General features: G+C 47.8%; 2 protein-coding genes across 7 annotated transcripts in view; one reads left to right on the forward strand and one right to left on the reverse strand.

Moving 5' to 3' along the window:
• Positions 1-17,874, forward strand: part of SYNE2 (spectrin repeat containing nuclear envelope protein 2) — a 376,660-nt gene that overhangs the window by 356,767 nt on the left and 2,019 nt on the right. For 3 of the 6 annotated variants that reach the window (XM_028851601.2, XM_028851602.2, XM_028851604.2), the window contains exons 101-113: positions 1,863-2,050; positions 2,544-2,694; positions 3,058-3,240; positions 5,340-5,477; positions 6,187-6,381; positions 7,563-7,839; positions 8,691-8,759; positions 9,654-9,793; positions 12,115-12,229; positions 12,904-13,106; positions 13,917-14,117; positions 15,027-15,155; positions 16,644-16,835. In XM_028851601.2, coding sequence (XP_028707434.2) covers positions 1,863-2,050; positions 2,544-2,694; positions 3,058-3,240; positions 5,340-5,477; positions 6,187-6,381; positions 7,563-7,839; positions 8,691-8,759; positions 9,654-9,793; positions 12,115-12,229; positions 12,904-13,106; positions 13,917-14,117; positions 15,027-15,155; positions 16,644-16,835 — 2,181 coding nt within the window. The remainder of the gene's footprint in view (positions 1-1,862; positions 2,051-2,543; positions 2,695-3,057; positions 3,241-5,339; positions 5,478-6,186; positions 6,382-7,562; positions 7,840-8,690; positions 8,760-9,653; positions 9,794-12,114; positions 12,230-12,903; positions 13,107-13,916; positions 14,118-15,026; positions 15,156-16,643; positions 16,836-17,874) is intronic. The other 3 variants (XM_028851605.2, XM_028851606.2, XM_028851607.2) reach the window with 1 other exon arrangement.
• ESR2 (estrogen receptor 2) overlaps positions 1-17,874 on the reverse strand; it is a 98,695-nt gene that overhangs the window by 9,481 nt on the left and 71,340 nt on the right. The window contains exon 9 of the transcript XR_013395106.1: positions 1,480-3,449. The gene's annotated coding sequence lies outside the window, so the exon portion shown is untranslated. The remainder of the gene's footprint in view (positions 1-1,479; positions 3,450-17,874) is intronic.

Consider the following 17,874-nt stretch of genomic DNA (forward strand, 5'->3'; position numbering starts at 1 on the left):
TAATATTTAAATAGGACATGTATCTTCTGATTTTAGAAGGGCCCCACGACAGTGCTATGAACCGGTAAGAGTTCTTAAAACTGGAATTTTATTTAGACATAATAACTTTAAAGTCAGTCCTCAAATTGACTCCAGGGAGACTCCCACCATTCGAGCATAACAGGCCTTCCACCCACACTGCAGAGCTCTAACGAAGTACCCTGCACATTCTTCACAGTGCACACGGGGTGGCCAAGTGGACAACACATCTCTTCTGAATATAACCTGGTGGTGGTCGTTTGTACTCAGGATCAGTGTTAGGAACTGCCTGATTTAAAATTCGGTTGGCGGGTTGGCATTTTATTCCCTCATATCAACCTAAACACACAACGATCGGAATTGCGCATTTATATGAAGAAAAGTAAGAATAGGGGCTGGGCACGGTGGCTCACCTCTGTAATCCCAGCACTTTGGGAGTCTGAGGAGGGTGGATTGCTTGAGCTCAGAAGTTGGAGGCCAGCCTGGACACCATGGCAAAACCCCATCTCTACCAAAAATACAAAAAATTGCTGAGTATGGTGGCCAGCTACTTGGGAGGCTGATGTGGGAGGATCGCTTGAGCCTGGGAGGCAGAGGTTGCCGTGAGCCAAGATCGCACCACTATGACAGAGTTGAGACCCTTGTCTCAAAAAGAAAAGTAAGAAAATAGTGGTCCCATCTAGTAATATAGTAATAATCTCAAATTATTTAAATATCAAAGTGACCTGGAATGAAGCTTATATTGCCTTTCTGTAGATGGTGACAGCTACCATTTATAATATAGTCCTCTTATTAACTGAAATTTGTTGAGTCCTGGGAACTGGATTTAGTCTAGTTAATAGTGGCTTAAAGTAGTGTAGATTTCAGAAATTGGTATATTATGAAATAATTAAAATAGAATTTAACTTAGTCTTTGCTTTCTCACAATGTAATTTGGATATTAAAACTAATGATGTGGTCTCGTGTCACTTGTCACAGAATTTGGACATCAGGGATGCCTAACTCTTCCAGAATGGCAAAACAAACAGGTTCCTCATCTCCCTCCCTCCCTGCAGCCCACCCATGGGGGTGCAGCAGCGTTACTATCCGATGATGACTAAAAGTGCCATGTTTATTCGTAAAGAGGTTTTCCAGTTTTTCCTATGACCATGCATTTTCTCTTCACAAATGTTCCTTTTCCCGAATTGGGGATTGCATCACTTTCCCCATCAAAGGACAAGACTGCAGAAACCCTGCCTCTCCCCAAGCCACCGCAGCCTTGGCTGGGCTTTATCGGCTGGGGAGGCCGGGTCTGTCTGCCAGAATTCCTCCCGTGGGCTCATGAAGCCCTTGAATGAGCTCACGGGGAGCCTGTGGGCACGCACACTGCTGCATGCACAATTTGGTGTGTGTTTGAAGAGTTCAGTAGCCCATAAAAGGTGGAGAGTTCCTACTGAAGAGACTCAGTTTCTAAAGACTTACCTGAAACCAAGTGTAAACTGGAGCCCTGTGGGGTGGGTGGTATGGAGTAGATCCCATGCATACCCAAAGTCTGTGGGGCAATGGGCTCTCAGCGGTAATGAGTGAGTAGAGGACGACGCCCACCACTGTGCCACCCCTCACGTGGTTCAGCGCGCAAGTCCTAGATGTTTCCAGTGTTTCAACTTTGTGTCAGGTGCTTACAGCACAAGGGTAACACAAAGATGAGAGGGATTCCATGTGTACTGCCAAGCCCGTGGTGGAAATCCACCCAGGGAAGTATCCCCTGGGCTGGGAGAAGGGAGGCAGGAACAGGGGTCCTTTGATACTGACCCTCCTGCTGTCACCAACGTCTCAAGAGGTTTCTTACTCTGTTGTAATCACAGGATCTACAGCGAGATATTGAACAACACAGCGCAGGGGTGGAGTCTGTGTTTAACATCTGTGACGTTCTACTGCACGACTCCGATGCCTGTGCAAATGAGACTGAGTGCGACTCGATCCAGCAGACCACCAGGAGCCTGGACAGACGCTGGAGGAACATTTGTGCCATGTCCATGGAGCGGCGCATGAAGTAAGAGCTAAGCTCCCCCAAATGTCTTCAGCATGGTCAGCCGAACTCAGTACACCCTTCTGACCTCATTCACAGTAACTGTTCTGTTCATTTCACTTAGAAATGCGCCAGGTATTGGCAGAGAAGGCCCAATGCTTCTCAAAGGATTTATTCAAGAAAAATGTAACAGGAGTCATGTCTCTCTCCAGCTCTCCTGTGCGGGGTATGGCTGTGAGCTGGCCACTGTGCTTCTGTTGACCTCGCCAGGTAGTAGTGGAGGCAGCCCTGTCTCCTAGTTTTTTAACCTCTGTGAAGCAGGAGCTCTGAGGTGCTTGGCACTCCCAGGCGGGAGGAGCACAGACCAGAAGTGGCGTCCCTGTTATTTCCCAGAACGGGTAACAGGGTCTCCCCCACTAAACTGTGCAGGTGTCAGGGGATAAAAGAAGGGCAAAAGCACGGGCTTAGCACGGGCTTGCAGGGGATGGCTTGTGTTAAGATGCTTTCCTCCCATCAGAATCGAGGAGACGTGGCGCCTGTGGCAGAAGTTTTTAGACGACTATTCCCGCTTTGAGGACTGGCTCAAGTCAGCGGAGAGGACGGCGGCCTGCCCAAATTCCTCAGAGGTGTTGTACACGAGTGCCAAAGAGGAACTGAAGAGGTTTGAGGTAAACGCCTTCTCCATCCCAGTCTCCTGATCATAACCAAGCCTGCAGCGAGCCTGGGAGCTGCTGAAATGGCTTCCCCTAAGTGGCCAGCTTCTCCTCACCTCTGGCGAGGGCTGCCCAGTCCACAGCCTGCCCCCGGCTGCTGAGACAGCTTTGCAAGACATTGCGGATGTATGCCAGCTGCTATGCAATGAACTTGAAAGCCTGTTGTGTAACTGGCATCAGGACTGGTGAATTAGGCCCTCTGCTGCCATTGCAGTTTGGGGGTGAACCCCTGGCAGCAGGTTGCTTGAGGTGTAGAAGGGAAGGAGGGTGTCATGGCACTCTGCACACTTTGGCTCTGACCCCTCCCGTGTGATGCAGGCCTTTCAGCGGCAGATTCACGAGCGGCTCACTCAGCTGGAGCTCATCAACAAGCAGTACCGGCGGCTGGCCCGGGAGAACCGCACAGACACAGCCAGCCGGCTGAAGCAGATGGTCCACGAAGGCAACCAGCGCTGGGACAACCTCCAGAGGCGGGTCACGGCCGTCCTGCGGAGACTCAGGGTGAGCTCCCCTGCGCCTGGCTCGGGTGTAGATTTTCAGGGAGACGTAACGTGCGATATGCAATGGCAGGCTTGTCACACACAAAGCAGCAGATCGAAGGTTTCACTTCAGGCCTGAGCTGTTTTAACATTCCTCCAACACGAAGCCCAAAGCTGCCAATGTTCATTTTCTAAAAGGGGGATTTGCATGTGGAGCTTCTTAGGCAGGGCCTGTTGATGAGATTTGTGTTACCAACACACAGCTCTTTTTACAACTTCTATAACCCGTGGTGGTGTGCATGTTAGCACAGAGTCCAGGGCACAGCTTCACTGGGTCTGGAAAAGGCAACACATGGGTCCCTGGAAGGAGCCCTACTTTGCCCATCTGTCTGTGTTTTTGGGACCCACCAGCTCTCGCACTGAGGATGGACAAGGCACATGAATGCAAGAGCCCCTGTCTGCACTGGGGGGTTGGGGACTGTGATTATTCTCTGAATTTCAGACCACACAAAGGTTTGGTTTTTTCACCTTAGATTAATGTCATTCAGAAGACGTGCTGTGTAGACCTGTGTGAGTCTGGGTATAAACTGAAAGGACGGTCACAGGACACAGTTTTAATTTCCGCATCTGTTCTCAGGGCAGGGCATTGCTGAACCCATTCTAGAAAGATACGAATCTGGGCTTCTTTCTTTTCTTTCTTTTTTTTTCTTTCTTTTCTCTCTCTCTCTCTCCTCAGGAAGACATTGGCTTTTCTAGTAACCTAGAAAACTCCTGTGCATTTCTTTCTGTCTCTCTCTCCCTTCCTGTCTCCCCCTCTTTCTTTCTCTCTCTCTTCTCTGTCTTCTTTCTTCTTTTTTTTTTTTTTTTTTTTTTTTTTTGAGACGGAGTCCCGCTCTGTCACCCAGGCTGGAGTGCAGTGGCGCAATATCGGCTCACTGCAAGCTCCGCCTCCCGGGTTCACGCCATTCTCCTGCCTCAGCCTCCCGAGTAGCTGGGACTACAGGTGTCCACCACCACGCCCGCCCAGCTAATTTTTGTATTTTTAGTAGAGAGGGGGTTTCACCATGTTGGCCAGGATGGTCTCGATCTCCTGACCTCATGATCCGCCTGCCTCAGCCTCCCAAAGTGCTGGGATTACAGGCGTAAGCCACCGCGCCCGGCCCTCTTTCTTCTTTCTTGACAAGGTCTCACTCTGTTTCCCAGGCTGGAGTGCAGTGCTGAGATCATAGCTCACTGCAGCCTCAAACTCCTAGGCTCAAGGGATCCTCCTGCCTCAGTCTCCCGAGTAACTAGGATTACCGGCATGCATCACCGTGCCTGGCTGATTTTAATTTTTGTGGAAATGGGGGTCTCACTATGTTGCCCAGGCTGGTCTCAAACTCCTGGCCTCAAGTAATCTTCCACCTTGGCCTCTCAAAGTGCTAGGATTGCAGGTGTGAGCCACCATGCATTAATTATCTCCTGCCGATTTGGCTGTGGCTAATCTGCCTTCTTTTGGCACTGAAGCTCTACCAATCTGAACATCAGCTGCCTATTTGTGAAGTGATAACCTGAGAGGTATCCTTAATTGAAGATGATAAATCTGCTCTGGGTCTTCTTTCTCTGGGAGAACACGTTCAGAATTCTATCAGTGAGGGCAGAAAGGGGCACCAGGCTGGCCTCAATCCTGAGATCAGGGCTTTTCCATCTTGAAGCTACTAAATCCTTGTCAAGCAAAAGCTGCCAAAGGCTAATGCGTGAAACAGGCAGAAGGCCTGGCCCGGCCCCTCAGGGGGCTCTTCAAAGGACAGAGGAAAATCACTGATTTGGACTAGATAATTTTAGAATTTCAAATACTTAAGGACCTTGGAGACCATAATCAACATTCCCACTCTCTCCCCGACTTGCCAGCGTAGACGCTGGGGCTCAGAGTAGTTAAGGGGGCTTGTTTGGTACACAGAACCAGGACCAGACCCCAGTCTTCTGAACACAGTGCTTCTGGGGCTTTCTGGGTATCCGAGAGGCAGATTTCTCCCTGCGTATTCTGGGTACCGTTTTCTTGTGGCCGAAGGTGACCTTGCTGTCTGTCTGAACTCTTGTTCTGTGGTCAGTACAAATGTGATTTCCTCCCTGCTTTTGCAGCATTTCACCAACCAGAGGGAAGAATTCGAGGGCACCAGGGAGAGCATTCTGGTGTGGCTCACAGAGATGGACCTGCAGCTGACCAACGTGGAGCACTTCTCAGAGAGCGACGCCGATGACAAGATGCGCCAGCTGAATGTGAGGGCCGCTTCTCTAGCTCTTCTCAAAAGAACGCACCTTTGCGGGGAGAGCTGGCCAAGTGCAAATTTCACCCGATACTCCTGAGAGCAAACTTCAGAATTCTTAAAGCAGCCAGGCTACATCCCACCTGTGTACTACCAGATTATCACGTGCAAGGACATTGTTCTTTATGGTCCAGGAGTATTGGTGTCACCAGTGGGGCCGAGAACAGAGGTCCACTCTCCCATTGTTTCTGATATCTGCATGACAGGCTAATCTCACTGTAATTCTCTCCTTGGCTAGATTTTGGAAGAGGTTGAGAAATGGAAATTTGCCTTCCCTAGCATAATGGCACCAGTGAATATTATTGTGTCAGCAAACGCAAATGCCCATTTGTGGCTTATTATGGGAAATGTTCTGTTCCCACCAAGTTTTGCCATGGCAAGGTCTTTCTCTCACACCCAATAACGGAAAATGTCCACCCGTGTCAAATTTTTAGAATTATTTTAATTGGAAAAGCCAGTGCCCATAAGGAGGGGGAATATGGACAATCATTTTAAATTCCTACAGTGTCATTGTCACTTGGTTAAAAACTAAAGCTAGAGTACTAGGTGAAGGAACAAAATACTGACATTTGGATGCTTTTCTATGGCCCCGTTAGAAGAAACAGGCACTGGAAGCTCAGGGGAACTTTCTTTGAAATCCTTTCTTTCTTTTCTCTCAACAGGGCTTCCAACAGGAAATTACATTAAATACCAACAAGATTGATCAGCTCATTGTGTTTGGGGAGCAGCTGATTCAAAAGAGCGAGCCCCTGGATGCCGTGCTGATTGAGGATGAGCTGGAGGAGCTCCACCGCTACTGCCAGGAGGTGTTCGGAAGGGTCTCCCGGTTCCACCGGCGGCTCACCTCCTGCACTCCGGTACGGGCACTGCCACCTAGAAACCGCACCTGGGCTGCTCAGTTTACGTGAGACCGAATTTTTAAAGAATTAGGAGACCTATCTTAGAGTGGTTAGTTATGGTTTATTTTTTGGTTGAAAAGAAAAGGCTATATCGAAACATTTTAATTTCCACTTTTATTAATATAGAGCCACAATAACTCACAGGTTCCCATTCTCCAGTGGAAAGCATGGCACTTCTGAGGCGCATGCTCTGCGAGTCGGTTTTAAGTGTTCCTCAGGGCCGGGCTTGTCTGGCAGGCGTCACTACCCCTAGAATTCCTGAAGACCTCTTCTGGCTTTTATTACATTAGTAACTTGGGAATGTATTTGCCCTTCCCTGTTTCTTAGTGACTGGAAGCTTTTAGTATTTGTGCCTTTCTGATGCTTTGTTCTCACCTTGGAAGAGAAAACACAACAGTTTCAAAAGCAACTTTGATGTTTCCCCAGACGAAAGGCCCTTTTGGGAAGTTCAGGTGGAGTTCAGGCCACTGTTAAAAGTTTACTGCCTTTGTGTGTCTGAAGCTTGAATGACAACCATTGACCAATACAACTGGCCACTCTTTCTTTTTTTGTGTCTCCAACTGACCTCATTCGTGTGTAGTTATTTCATCAGACACAGCCTCAAAAATTACCCTACAATTTCTCATTATTAAGTGCAGCCACTTAGAGTTGTTTTTCTTAGACTGAAAGAGACATTATGACACAAGCAGAATAGAATATAGACACTGAGCAGTTAAGTTGGCGGGTAAGAAAACCTGGTGCATATGGTTCTTGAAGTTTGAGTCTTACCCAGAACATTCAAATGTCCTTTTCAAAAATGCTCTGATTCTTGGAGGACCTGCCAGTAACCATCAATGAAACTTTGGCCACCATTTCCTTATCTCCTAGATAAAGTTGTTTAACTTAGATTATCAAACTTCAGCTTTTTTTTTCCCTAAGAAAAAAGAGCTGGAGGTTTGGGAAAATAGGATTCTAGGCCCCTCTCCCGATTGTCTAAACTGGAATAACCAGAAACAGGACCTGGGAACCTGATCTGTTTAAAACTGCCTTACAAATACTACTGGCAGTTATTTTTGGAAACTGCTGGACAGGCAGACTTCTCATGCTCTTCTAATTGTAGAAGCCTATGAGTTGATTAACAACTGCATACTTTGGTTTAGGGTTTGGAAGATGAAAAGGAGGCCTCTGAGAATGAAACGGACATGGAAGACCACAGAGAGATCCAGACTGATTCTTGGCGTAAAAGGGGAGAGAGCGAGGAACCGTCATCTCCTCAGTCCCTGTGTCATCTAGTGGCCCCGGGGCACGAGCGGTCTGGCTGCGAGACCCCTGTCAGCGTGGACTCCATCCCCTTGGAGTGGGACCACACAGGCGACGTGGGGGGCTCCTCCTCTCATGAAGAGGACGAGGAGGGTCCATACTACAGCGCACTGTCAGGTAACAGCTGGGTTCCCAGCGCCCTGGAAAGTGACCTGTTTGGCTGTGTTTTTAGCCCTTAACAACACGGCCAGCTCTCGATAACCAAGAGTCCAGCTTGTAGCCAACCCTGACTTCTGTGGTTTCCTGTGTTCTGTCCTGCCCATCTCTAACTACCTGAGAATTGACCACTCTCATCACAGGTGGAATGAAAGGGGAAAAAAATGAAATTCACAGTCAGACACCAAGGTTACTCAGTGATGGCTCTGGCTGTCTGGGAGACTCATCAGTGATTTTTTTTATTTTATTTTTTATTTTATTTTATTTTATTTTATTTTGGATACAGGGTCTCACACTGTCACCCAGGCTAAGGTACAGTGGTGCGACCACGGCTTATTGCAGTCTCAACCTCCAGGGCTCAAGCAATCCTCCCACTTCAGCCTCCTGAGTAGCTGGGACTATAGGTACACGCCACCACACCCAGCTGGTTTTTAAATTTTTTGTAAAGACAAGGTCTTGCTATGTTGCCAGAGCTGGTCTTGAACGGCTGGGCTCAATAAGTCCTCCCACCTCAGCCTCCCAAAGTGCTGAGATTGCAGGCATGAGCCACCATGCCCACCCTCCCTTTCAGTTGAGTGTCTCAGTGTCAGCAGACTGAGCTGCTCCCTTTGATACCCAGTGTCCTGCTTTGGACAGTCAGGAGTTGGCTGGAAAAAAAAAAAACTTTCTGGTTTTCAAAATCCTTTTAATTAAAAAAATAAAGGGTAGTTTTCTCCTCTCAGCTGACAATGTTTCTACTGTGTGTTGACTTAATACTTGGGCATTAATCTTCAGGCACCTCCAGTGAGGCAAATGACATTGTTCTTTTTCAGATGTAGAAATCCCTGAAAATCCTGAGGCATATCTTAAAATGACCACAAAAACTTTGAAAGCGTCTTCTGGTAGGCCCCCGCCCATGCATGTCTCAACATGGCAGCATCCTGTGGGCACACTGCATCCTCAACCTCGCTCCCATGTCGTGTCTGCCTCTGCCTTCTGTGGACACCATGCACCTTGGTCCTTGTGTCATGGTGTATTTACACTGCCATACTCACCCATAACTGCGTGCTCCTTACAAAACCCCATCCAAGCCAGAGCCGTCTCGATGCCAGCCCTCTCCTCCCTTCAGGCCTATGGAGAGGGAATTTTTCGTGGTGCCTTTTTTGATGATTTTTTTCTCCATCTAACTGAAGTCCTTTGGCATGGGCCAAGCTTTCTTCATGGTGGCTTGGTTTGGAACTGTTTCCTTGCTTTACTGGGATCTCCTGGTGGAAAGGGGTGGGTTGGGGGTGGGGGGGTAAAGGTGCTGATGATTTGCCACAGGAGGAATAAAACCTTCCTTTCCTTGATTTGCAGCTCTAATCTTCATCCTTAGCCCCATCCCCATCTGCCATGGTGGGTCGGGGAGAGCCCTGAGGAGCCTTTTGGTTCCCAAGTCCATCTTGACATTCACTCTTCCCCTCACTCCTGAGAGGCCTTCTGCCCTCTTGGTTCCCAGACCCGACCTTGCTGCTCAATGTCCCTACCACGCGAGACCCTGGCTCCAAAACGCCACTCATCCCACAGCAAATCATGTTGGTCGTGCTCCATTGTGTACCCATCTAGTGAAGGCACAATGTTGCTGAGTTGCATGACTCTCATCTCATTCTCTTCTGGGACATACTGACATTTTGCAAACATGCATGCTTTGCAAGGAAAGCTGCAGAACTCATTTTCATACTGTAACCTGATGCCATGTCACCTGTGACCTGTTCGGTTGGAGAGAATGGACTATCGCTTGCTGTCTTTTGTTTCAGGTAAATCCATTTCGGATGGCCACTCATGGCATGTTCCTGACAGCCCTTCCTGTCCCGAGCATCACTACAAGCAAATGGAAGGTGACAGGAATGTTCCACCTGTTCCCCCCGCATCCAGCACCCCTTATAAACCACCCTATGTAAGTCTTAGCTCCACTGGGAGTACAGCTACGTGTGAGTCATAGTTACATTTTCAAGAGAGATTTTGGTGTAAACTGCATGTGTTCACTCCCCAGGCATATTTTGAGTTGGTTTTCTTATGTCGAGCTGTCCATACTTCGTTAGAACCCTGGCAAAACCGATTAGATTTAGAGAGAGGTTTCTGGCCAAAAACCATCTTCGTGTATGTTGGTGTGGTGTAACAGTCATTATTACTGTCGAGTCAGGTGTCTGTGCAAATAGTGAGCAAGCAAGGTGCTGGCTTTCCTGACCTCTCCTGAGCTCTCAAGGCTTTGTCTTTTTGTTGTCTGTTTTGTTTGTTTGTTTGTTTTTGTTTTTGTTGAGACAGAGTCTCATTCTGTCACCCAGGCTGGAATGCACTGGCACTATCTTGGCTCACTGCAACCTCTGCCTCCTGGGTTCAAGAGATTTTCCTGCCTCAGCCTCCCAAGTAGCTGGGATTACAGGTGTGCACCACCATGCCTGGCTAATTTTTATATTTTTAGTAGAGATGGAATTTCACCATGTTGGCCAGGCTGGTCTCGAACTCGTGACCTCAAGTGATCCACCTGCCTCAGCCTCCCAAAGTGCTGGGATTACAGGCATGGGCCAGTGCATCCGGCCTTCAAGCCTTTGTTATGTTAACCTTTTGACCATACATCCTATTCCAAAAAATCATAACTTCATATTCAGATTTGATGGTGTGCTGCAGTGGACACGGATTTGATTCCTAGCCCCGCCAATCCATTGCCATTGTACCTGAGACACTTTGCCTTGCCTCTGAAAGCCTTTCTCAACGGAGGCTAAAGCTATTTCACCTAATTGTTGTTAAGATTATTGTGTGTAAAGGTAAAAAAAAGGTCCTCAGAAGTAATGGTCATGATTATTACTCCTGAATTGGTTTATTGTTTATAGCAGTGGCTGTTTCTTCTTATTTACATTTTCCTCAGCTGACTTGAGTTCTTGGCATGCTTTGGCTAGACAGCTCCTGGGAGGGGCAGCCTAGGGCAGCAGCGAGAGAAATTAAGGAGAGAATATTGTTACATCATTGGAGAAGACTCTGCCTTTGCATGGTCAAATCCAAGTCAGTTGATAATGGGCTGTTTGTGTCCAATTCAGAAACACTTCCTCTTGCTTAACAAGCAGGTGTCATTTCTAAAAAGAATAATAAGACGGGGGAAGGACCGCAGTCCCTGACCTCTGCTTTACATCCGTGGTTCATGTGGCTTGGCTATCCCTTCCTGTGATTACGCCTGTTCCTCACCTGGCCGGTTTCGAAAGCTCAACCCTTTTGTTGTGTCTGAAGCCAGATGTATCATCACAAATCTGAAGGTTTTTTTAATTATTTTCATTCTGCACAAATAGGCCATACAGACACAATCCAAAGAAAGCAGGGCTTTTCTAAAAAGAGATACATTTATTTTTGGAGAGGCTCGAGATAACAGCCCAATCGGCTGTGTGATAACAGAAAAGTCAGTATGTGTAGTGAAAGATAAACACTTGGTAACGAATGCCCCTGCGAGGCAGATTCATCCTGTGTGCATTTCTTTTTTTTTTTTTTTTTTTTTTTTTTTTTTGAGACGGAGTCTCGCTCTGTCACCCAGGCTGGAGTGCAGTGGCCGGATCTCAGCTCACTGCAAGCTCCGCCTCCCGGGTTCACGCCATTCTCCTGCCTCAGCCTCCCGAGTAGCTGGGACTACAGGCGCCTGCCACCTCGCCCGGCTAAGTTTTTTTTGTATTTTTAGTAGAGACGGGGTTTCACTGTGTTACCCAGGATGGTCTCGATCTCCTGACCTCGTGATCCGCCCGTCTCGGGCTCCCAAAGTGCTGGGATTACAGGCTTGAGCCACCGCGCCCGGCGCATTTCTGATTCTCAGTGATAATGATGCCAGCCACCTCTACAGAGTGACAGGGATAACTAAAATTCTGTAAAACACTGTGAAAATGTAAAAGTGCTAACACAGTAACAGTCTGGTAAGCTCAACACATTGTTCTCATTTGTTTCGCATGGTTCATTTGAGGGGTGATTGGAAGCATGCCAATTAAAACAGGCCATTTTCTTCCCATCACTGACATCTCATCTGCTTCCCCCTCCCTGGGCCTTAGCTGAGGCTTTATTTCTGCCATTAGCTTTGCCAGCGTATAAATGCTACCTAGGCACTAAAGCACCACTGTATTCCTAGCAAGACACCGTCAAAGGAAAGGGGGCCCGTCTCATTTCTTCACTGTTAGTATGAATCTAGTTGTTCTTCAGATATTCTTAATATCTACAGATGGTAACTTAAAAACTGGCTCATTCTAGGGAAAGCTGCTATTACCGCCAGGCACGGATGGTGGCAAAGAAGGCCCGCGAGTCTTGAATGGCAGTCCACAGCAGGAAGACGGGAGACTGGCCGGTGTCACAGGGCAGCAGTCAGGTACTGCCTATACCTGGCAGTTGTCCAGAGAGCCAGAGTATGGTATTTAGGTCCTTGCTTAACAGAACATTCATTAGATATTAACCAACTATATGATTTGCCAAAACTGGGGGACTTACCCTACAACAGCCAATGTTATTTTTAAATCAGCGATTGGCATTTATGAACACATTCCTAGGCTGTTCAGTGTAATTTGAAAACTATTCTTTAAATACTGGTAAAATAAGCCTCCGGAGGAAGTGCAGGCTTTCACCTTCTACACTTCTATGTAAAGATCAGACGTGAGGATGATGAACAGTGTTGTCTCAAGTGTCTCTTCATTCGACCAGCCCAGTAATTATAAAAGTAATTACTCAACTAAATCTAAAGCTGACAGCATCGACCTGGTCATTTGTGGACCAAAGGAGAAAACTGAAAAGATTCAGCATGAACTGACCTGTTGAGCGTGAAACTGTAGCACATAGACCTCCACTTCATTCCAGCCTCTGGGAGTGCAGGCCTCAGATCATGTGCTAGTCCACATTCCAGGATAAGAGAGAACTCCCAAAAGCTGACCCTTCTGTCAGGGGAATCCCCTACATTTTTTTTTTAAATCACCCTGACCCCTAATTAGCTGGAGGCAGAGAAATCTGTTGCATTGTTGCTTTTTTTAATTGGCGATTTTTTAATTCCAGGTGCCTTTGACAGATGGGCGCTGATTCAAGCACAAGAGCTTCACAATAAACTCAAAATAAAACAAAATTTGCAACAGCTGAACTCTGATATCAGCACCATCACCACTTGGCTGAAAAAAACTGAAGCAGAGCTGGAAATGTTAAAGATGGCAAAGCCTCCCTCTGATATCCAGGAAATAGAACTGAGTGTGAAGAGACTGCAGGTGAGTTAGAGGTGTGGCGGGGAAGAGTGATTCAGAGTGTGCATGTGAATGCATTGCTATGCTGGACGAACAGATCACGTGTATTAGTGGCATAGGCGCAGCTTGCAGAGGGTGTATGTAGAGGTCACTCTCTTCCATTTCAGTTCCATAGGTGGCAAGGAAGGACTAGTGGCGGAACCTTCCTTGAAAGGGCTTGGGAAAGGACCAGCTCATCTGCGGATGAATCCCATGGCCTGATCTCATTACCCTTTATGCAGTTAGAATGTGTCACCTACATAAGTCCTGACCCCACTGGAACTAGCCCAGGGAGCTACAAAGGGACAGTTTGAGCCCTGTGCTTTAAGGGTGCCCTGAGCATTAGCCTGAGCTCCTGAGACCCAGGGCAGGGATTTTGGGGGATCCAGATACCCTCATATTTGTACTTTTATTTTGCTATGTGTGTTAATATATTAGGAATTAATATTTCTGGGATATCTAGGAGCAAATGCAGGATAACCACATATACTTTATCTGAAAGACCTTTAGTCTGGTCCAGAAACATTAGCCAGTTGCAGAGCAGGGCCTGTAGAGGTCAGCAGGGTCTCCTCCCTCCAGCAGGCCTGTGCTTTGGGGCCCTGTTGGCCAAGTTCATGGACCTTAAGGCAGCTCCCTCCCCGGATACTTCCCAGCCAGTCACAGGCGAGGTCACTCTCATTTCTGCGGCCGCAGCTTGGGAGACTGTGTGGAAAATTTGTACCCTACTGAGGTTCAAAATGAGCCCCTCCTCCCTACTTTCAGAGCTCCTAACCTCATCTTTTCTCCCTGTGGTAGGAGATATTGAAAGCCTTTGACACCTACAAGGCATTAGTGGTCTCTGTCAACGTGAGCAGCAAGGAATTTCTGCAAACCGAGAGCCCCGAATCCACAGAGCTCCAAAGTAGACTCCGCCAGCTGAGCCTGCTCTGGGAAGCGGCACAGGGCGCAGTGGACAGCTGGAGAGGGGGCTTACGACAGTCGCTCATGCAGTGCCAGGTACGCTGACTCAGCACCCAGCCTCCCAGAGGCGCCCAGGCCCACGTGGTGGGAGCAGCAGATATTTGTATCATGGTCAGGCTGCTTCAGTGCAGCCAAATGTGGCTTGTGTCAGGAAACATGCGCTTTACCATTTGTTTCCACAGAGGCTCACCGGCCATCTCAGAGACCCACTCCCTGTCCCAGGTCTCTTCGCTGTTGCCCAGGCCCAGAGCCACTCCTGGAGTCAGGGTTCCTGCAAGTGACCTGTGGGTTAGAGGTGCTACCCCACAGCTCCTCTTGTCCTTTTGCCAGGGTGATTAAGAGACCTGGCCTTGAAGCAGAGGAGCAGTTATTGCTTAATAGCTATGTGACTTTGCGCAAAGCATTGAACCTCCTAGACCTCAGTGTTCTTATCTGAAAATGGGAATCATTCCGTGTCCACCTCCTAAGGTTCTTTTTTAGGAGTAAATGAGGCAGTGTGTGTAATCCTAGCCCAGCACCTGACACAGTAAATGCACAGCGGGTGTGAGCTCTGCACCACTGCCTAGCTCTGGCCGTGTCTCAGGGAACGTGAGTACACCCCAGCCTGTCCTGTTGGATTGTTTCCCTCCACCACTGGACCCCAGCAGATTGGTTGAGGAATGCGTGTGGCCTTCATCTGTAAAATCAGCTGGGCATCCTGAAGCCCCACCTTCATAGTGGCATTTTCATTTGCTACCTCCTGGCACTGTGCCGAGCGCCTGCCTTCTTTCCTCTGCCTCATTCTGGGGCCCTGGCATTTAGTTTAAAGCTGGCCCTTGTATTCACTGGGTAAGGCCAGAAAAGCAAATGACTGAGATAGATTGGAAGCAGCAAGCCATGTTCCTAGCATGCCCTCTTCCAGGACTCTAAGACATGGCAGCGCTCTGATGTGTGCTGTTTTTTAAGGACTTCCACCAGTTGAGTCAAAATCTGCTGCTGTGGTTAGCGAGTGCCGAGAACCGGAGGCAGAAGGCTCATGTCACCAATCCGAAGGCCGACCCCCAGGCTCTCCTGGAGTGTCGGAGGGAACTAATGGTAAGTTTCCTCCCAGGAGCTCTGTATTGCCACCAGCCTCTGTCATCCCCAGAGAGGCCGCACACTCAGGTAGCCTCGCCTAGTATTTCAGGAACTGTGCCAGTGGTGTTTGCCTGTAATGCACGAGTTCAGCCCTAGTATTCCTCCAATTGGTGTTTACCGAGCAGCCCTTTATCGTTCTGAAGCCAAATGACTTGCAGGAATGGAGAGCCACAGTCCACAGAACTGAGGACATAGGTGCTCTCGATGTCCTGAGAAACTTAAGGCCATTTGAGTGGAAGTCTTTTTCTCTTGTGAATCCTGCTCACTGGGGAGAAATATGGTGCTCATTTGCGCCACACCTGCGATGAGCTGGGTGGGTTTTCTGTATCCACTATGGAAAAATGGTTCTTCTTGGAGGAGAGTCATGTCCTCATGCATTTGTCACTAACACACCAAGATGGGATTTCTCTATTCTCACTGGTGCTCAAGGTGACATTTTCATCCATAAATCTGTATGTGGTTTAAATATTATAATCAGAGTGCTAGCCATTGTTTAAAAATATAGTTTTCCTAAAATGTTTGCAAAGCCCCAGTCTCTAGAGCAGTGGCGTCCAGTAGAACTTTCTGAAGTGATAGAGATGACCTGCATCTGCACTGTCTAGTAACCTCATGTGGCTTAAAGCACCTGAAATGTGGCTATTGTGACTGAAACTGAATTTTTGATTTTAGTTAATTTAAATAGCCACATGTAGGCTAGGCACGGTGGCTCCCAGCACTTTGGGAGCCTGAGACGGGCAGATTGCTTCAGGTCAGGAGCTCAAGACCAGCCTGGTCAGCATGGTGAAACCCTCTCTCTACTAAAAATACAAAATAAAATAAAAATACAAAAAAAAAATAGCTGGGCATGGTGGCAGGCGCCCGTAATCCCAGCTACTTGCGAGGCTGAGGCATGAGAATCGCTTGAACCCAGGAGGCGGAGGTTGCAGCCAGCCCAGATCGTGACACTGCACTCCAGCCTGGGTAACAGAGTGAGACTTCATCTAAAAGAAAGAAATAAATGAATAGCCACATGTGTCTAGTGGCCATATTGCAAGCAAGATAACCACCCTTAACAATTAAAGCCCGTTTGCCTGGTGTGAACCTCTATGGTTATGCTGCTGTTTCTCGCGTGATTGACTTCAGAGTTTCCCTTTACTTCCTTCCGTGGTGGATGAGGGACCTGGTCTTGCCACACCACTTGCCTCACTTCTTTCCTCTAATTTCTCCAGCATCACAATTGCCTTCAGAGTGAAAAGAAATTAAAAATAGGGGCAGGGTATAATCCACTTGCTATCTAAATAGTGCTGGGCTGGAGGACACAGGCAGATACGAGCAACAGAAGGTTCTGGAGTTGAGTACTACCCATCATTGAGTCTGGAACTTTTCTGGTACTGAGAAAAACCTCCTGTGTCCACACTCGCTTCCCTTTGGACAAGTCAGTGTTTCACACACTTTTTCTGTTTTCAGCAACTGGAAAAGGAGCTGGTAGAACGTCAGCCTCAAGTGGACTTGCTGCAGGAGACTTCAAACAGCCTTCTCATTAAGGGACATGGAGAAGACTACATTGAAGCTGAAGAAAAGGTGCATGTTATTGAGAAGAAACTCAAACAGTTACGAGAGCAAGTGTCCCAAGATTTAATGTCCTTGCAGGGAACCCAGGTGAGTCTACTTGTAGCTTTTAAATGTAAAGATTACCATATTACATGCAAACAGGACAGCAGTGTTGCAGCCATGCTCTAAGACAGAGGCCAGAAGCAAGGGCCAGGTGGTCCGAGCAGGGCCTCATGTCGTGCCCTTTTCTAGCTGTGCAGACTTAAAGAGCTATATGTGCTCTTTGAATCTGTTTTGTCATTTTTAAAAGGGGGTAGGGAGTGACAATTTTTTAAATTTTTTTTTAAAGGAATTGACTAATTTTTGTATTTTTTGTAGAGAAGGGTTCTTGCCATGCTGCCCAGGCTGGTCTTGAACTCCTGACCTCAAGGAATCCAAAGTTCTGGCATTACAGGCATGAGCCACCGCACCTGGCCTACTTTAAAGTGGGATCCAACTCAAAACAAAGGGAATGCCCAGACTGTGGCCTCACCAGACTTAGGGCAGGTCTATTTTCTCCTAAGCAGCCTAGACTCTCTTGGTGGCCACATGATCTCATCACTGACCTGTGATGAGCTCACCATCAACTCGAACTGCTGCTGCTAAACTCAGTCTCCCCAGCTCTGTGCTATGGGTTGGTTTTTAATATGGGTTGACTTTTCCTTGTTTACATTCCTTTTTGTCTGTTGTTGTTGGGAGTGAGAGCAATAGAAGAGCCCCTTCAGGAAAGATTTAAGACTGGGCACAGTGGCTCATGCCTATAATCCCAGCACTTTGGGAGGCCAAGGCAGGTGGATCACTTAAGTCCAGGAGTTTGAGACCAGCCTGGGCAACATGGTGAAACCCCATCTCTGCAAAGAAAATACAAAACCAGTTGCGGTGGTGCATGCCTATAATTCCAGCTACTCAGGAGGCTGAGGTGGAAGGATTGAGTTTGGGAGGTCAAAGCTGCAGTGACCTGTGATTGTGCCAGTGCACTCCAGCCTGGGTGACACAGTGAAACTGTCTAAAACAAACAAAAAAGTTTGATTTAAGCTGGGGGAGGGTGAGCTGTATCATGAAGAATCTGCGTGAAACACATTTCTGTACTCAACCTTTGGGGTCTTAA

The sequence above is a fragment of the Macaca mulatta genome, chromosome 7 (genome assembly GCF_049350105.2).
Source record: "Macaca mulatta isolate MMU2019108-1 chromosome 7, T2T-MMU8v2.0, whole genome shotgun sequence".
NCBI lineage: Eukaryota > Metazoa > Chordata > Mammalia > Primates > Cercopithecidae > Macaca > Macaca mulatta.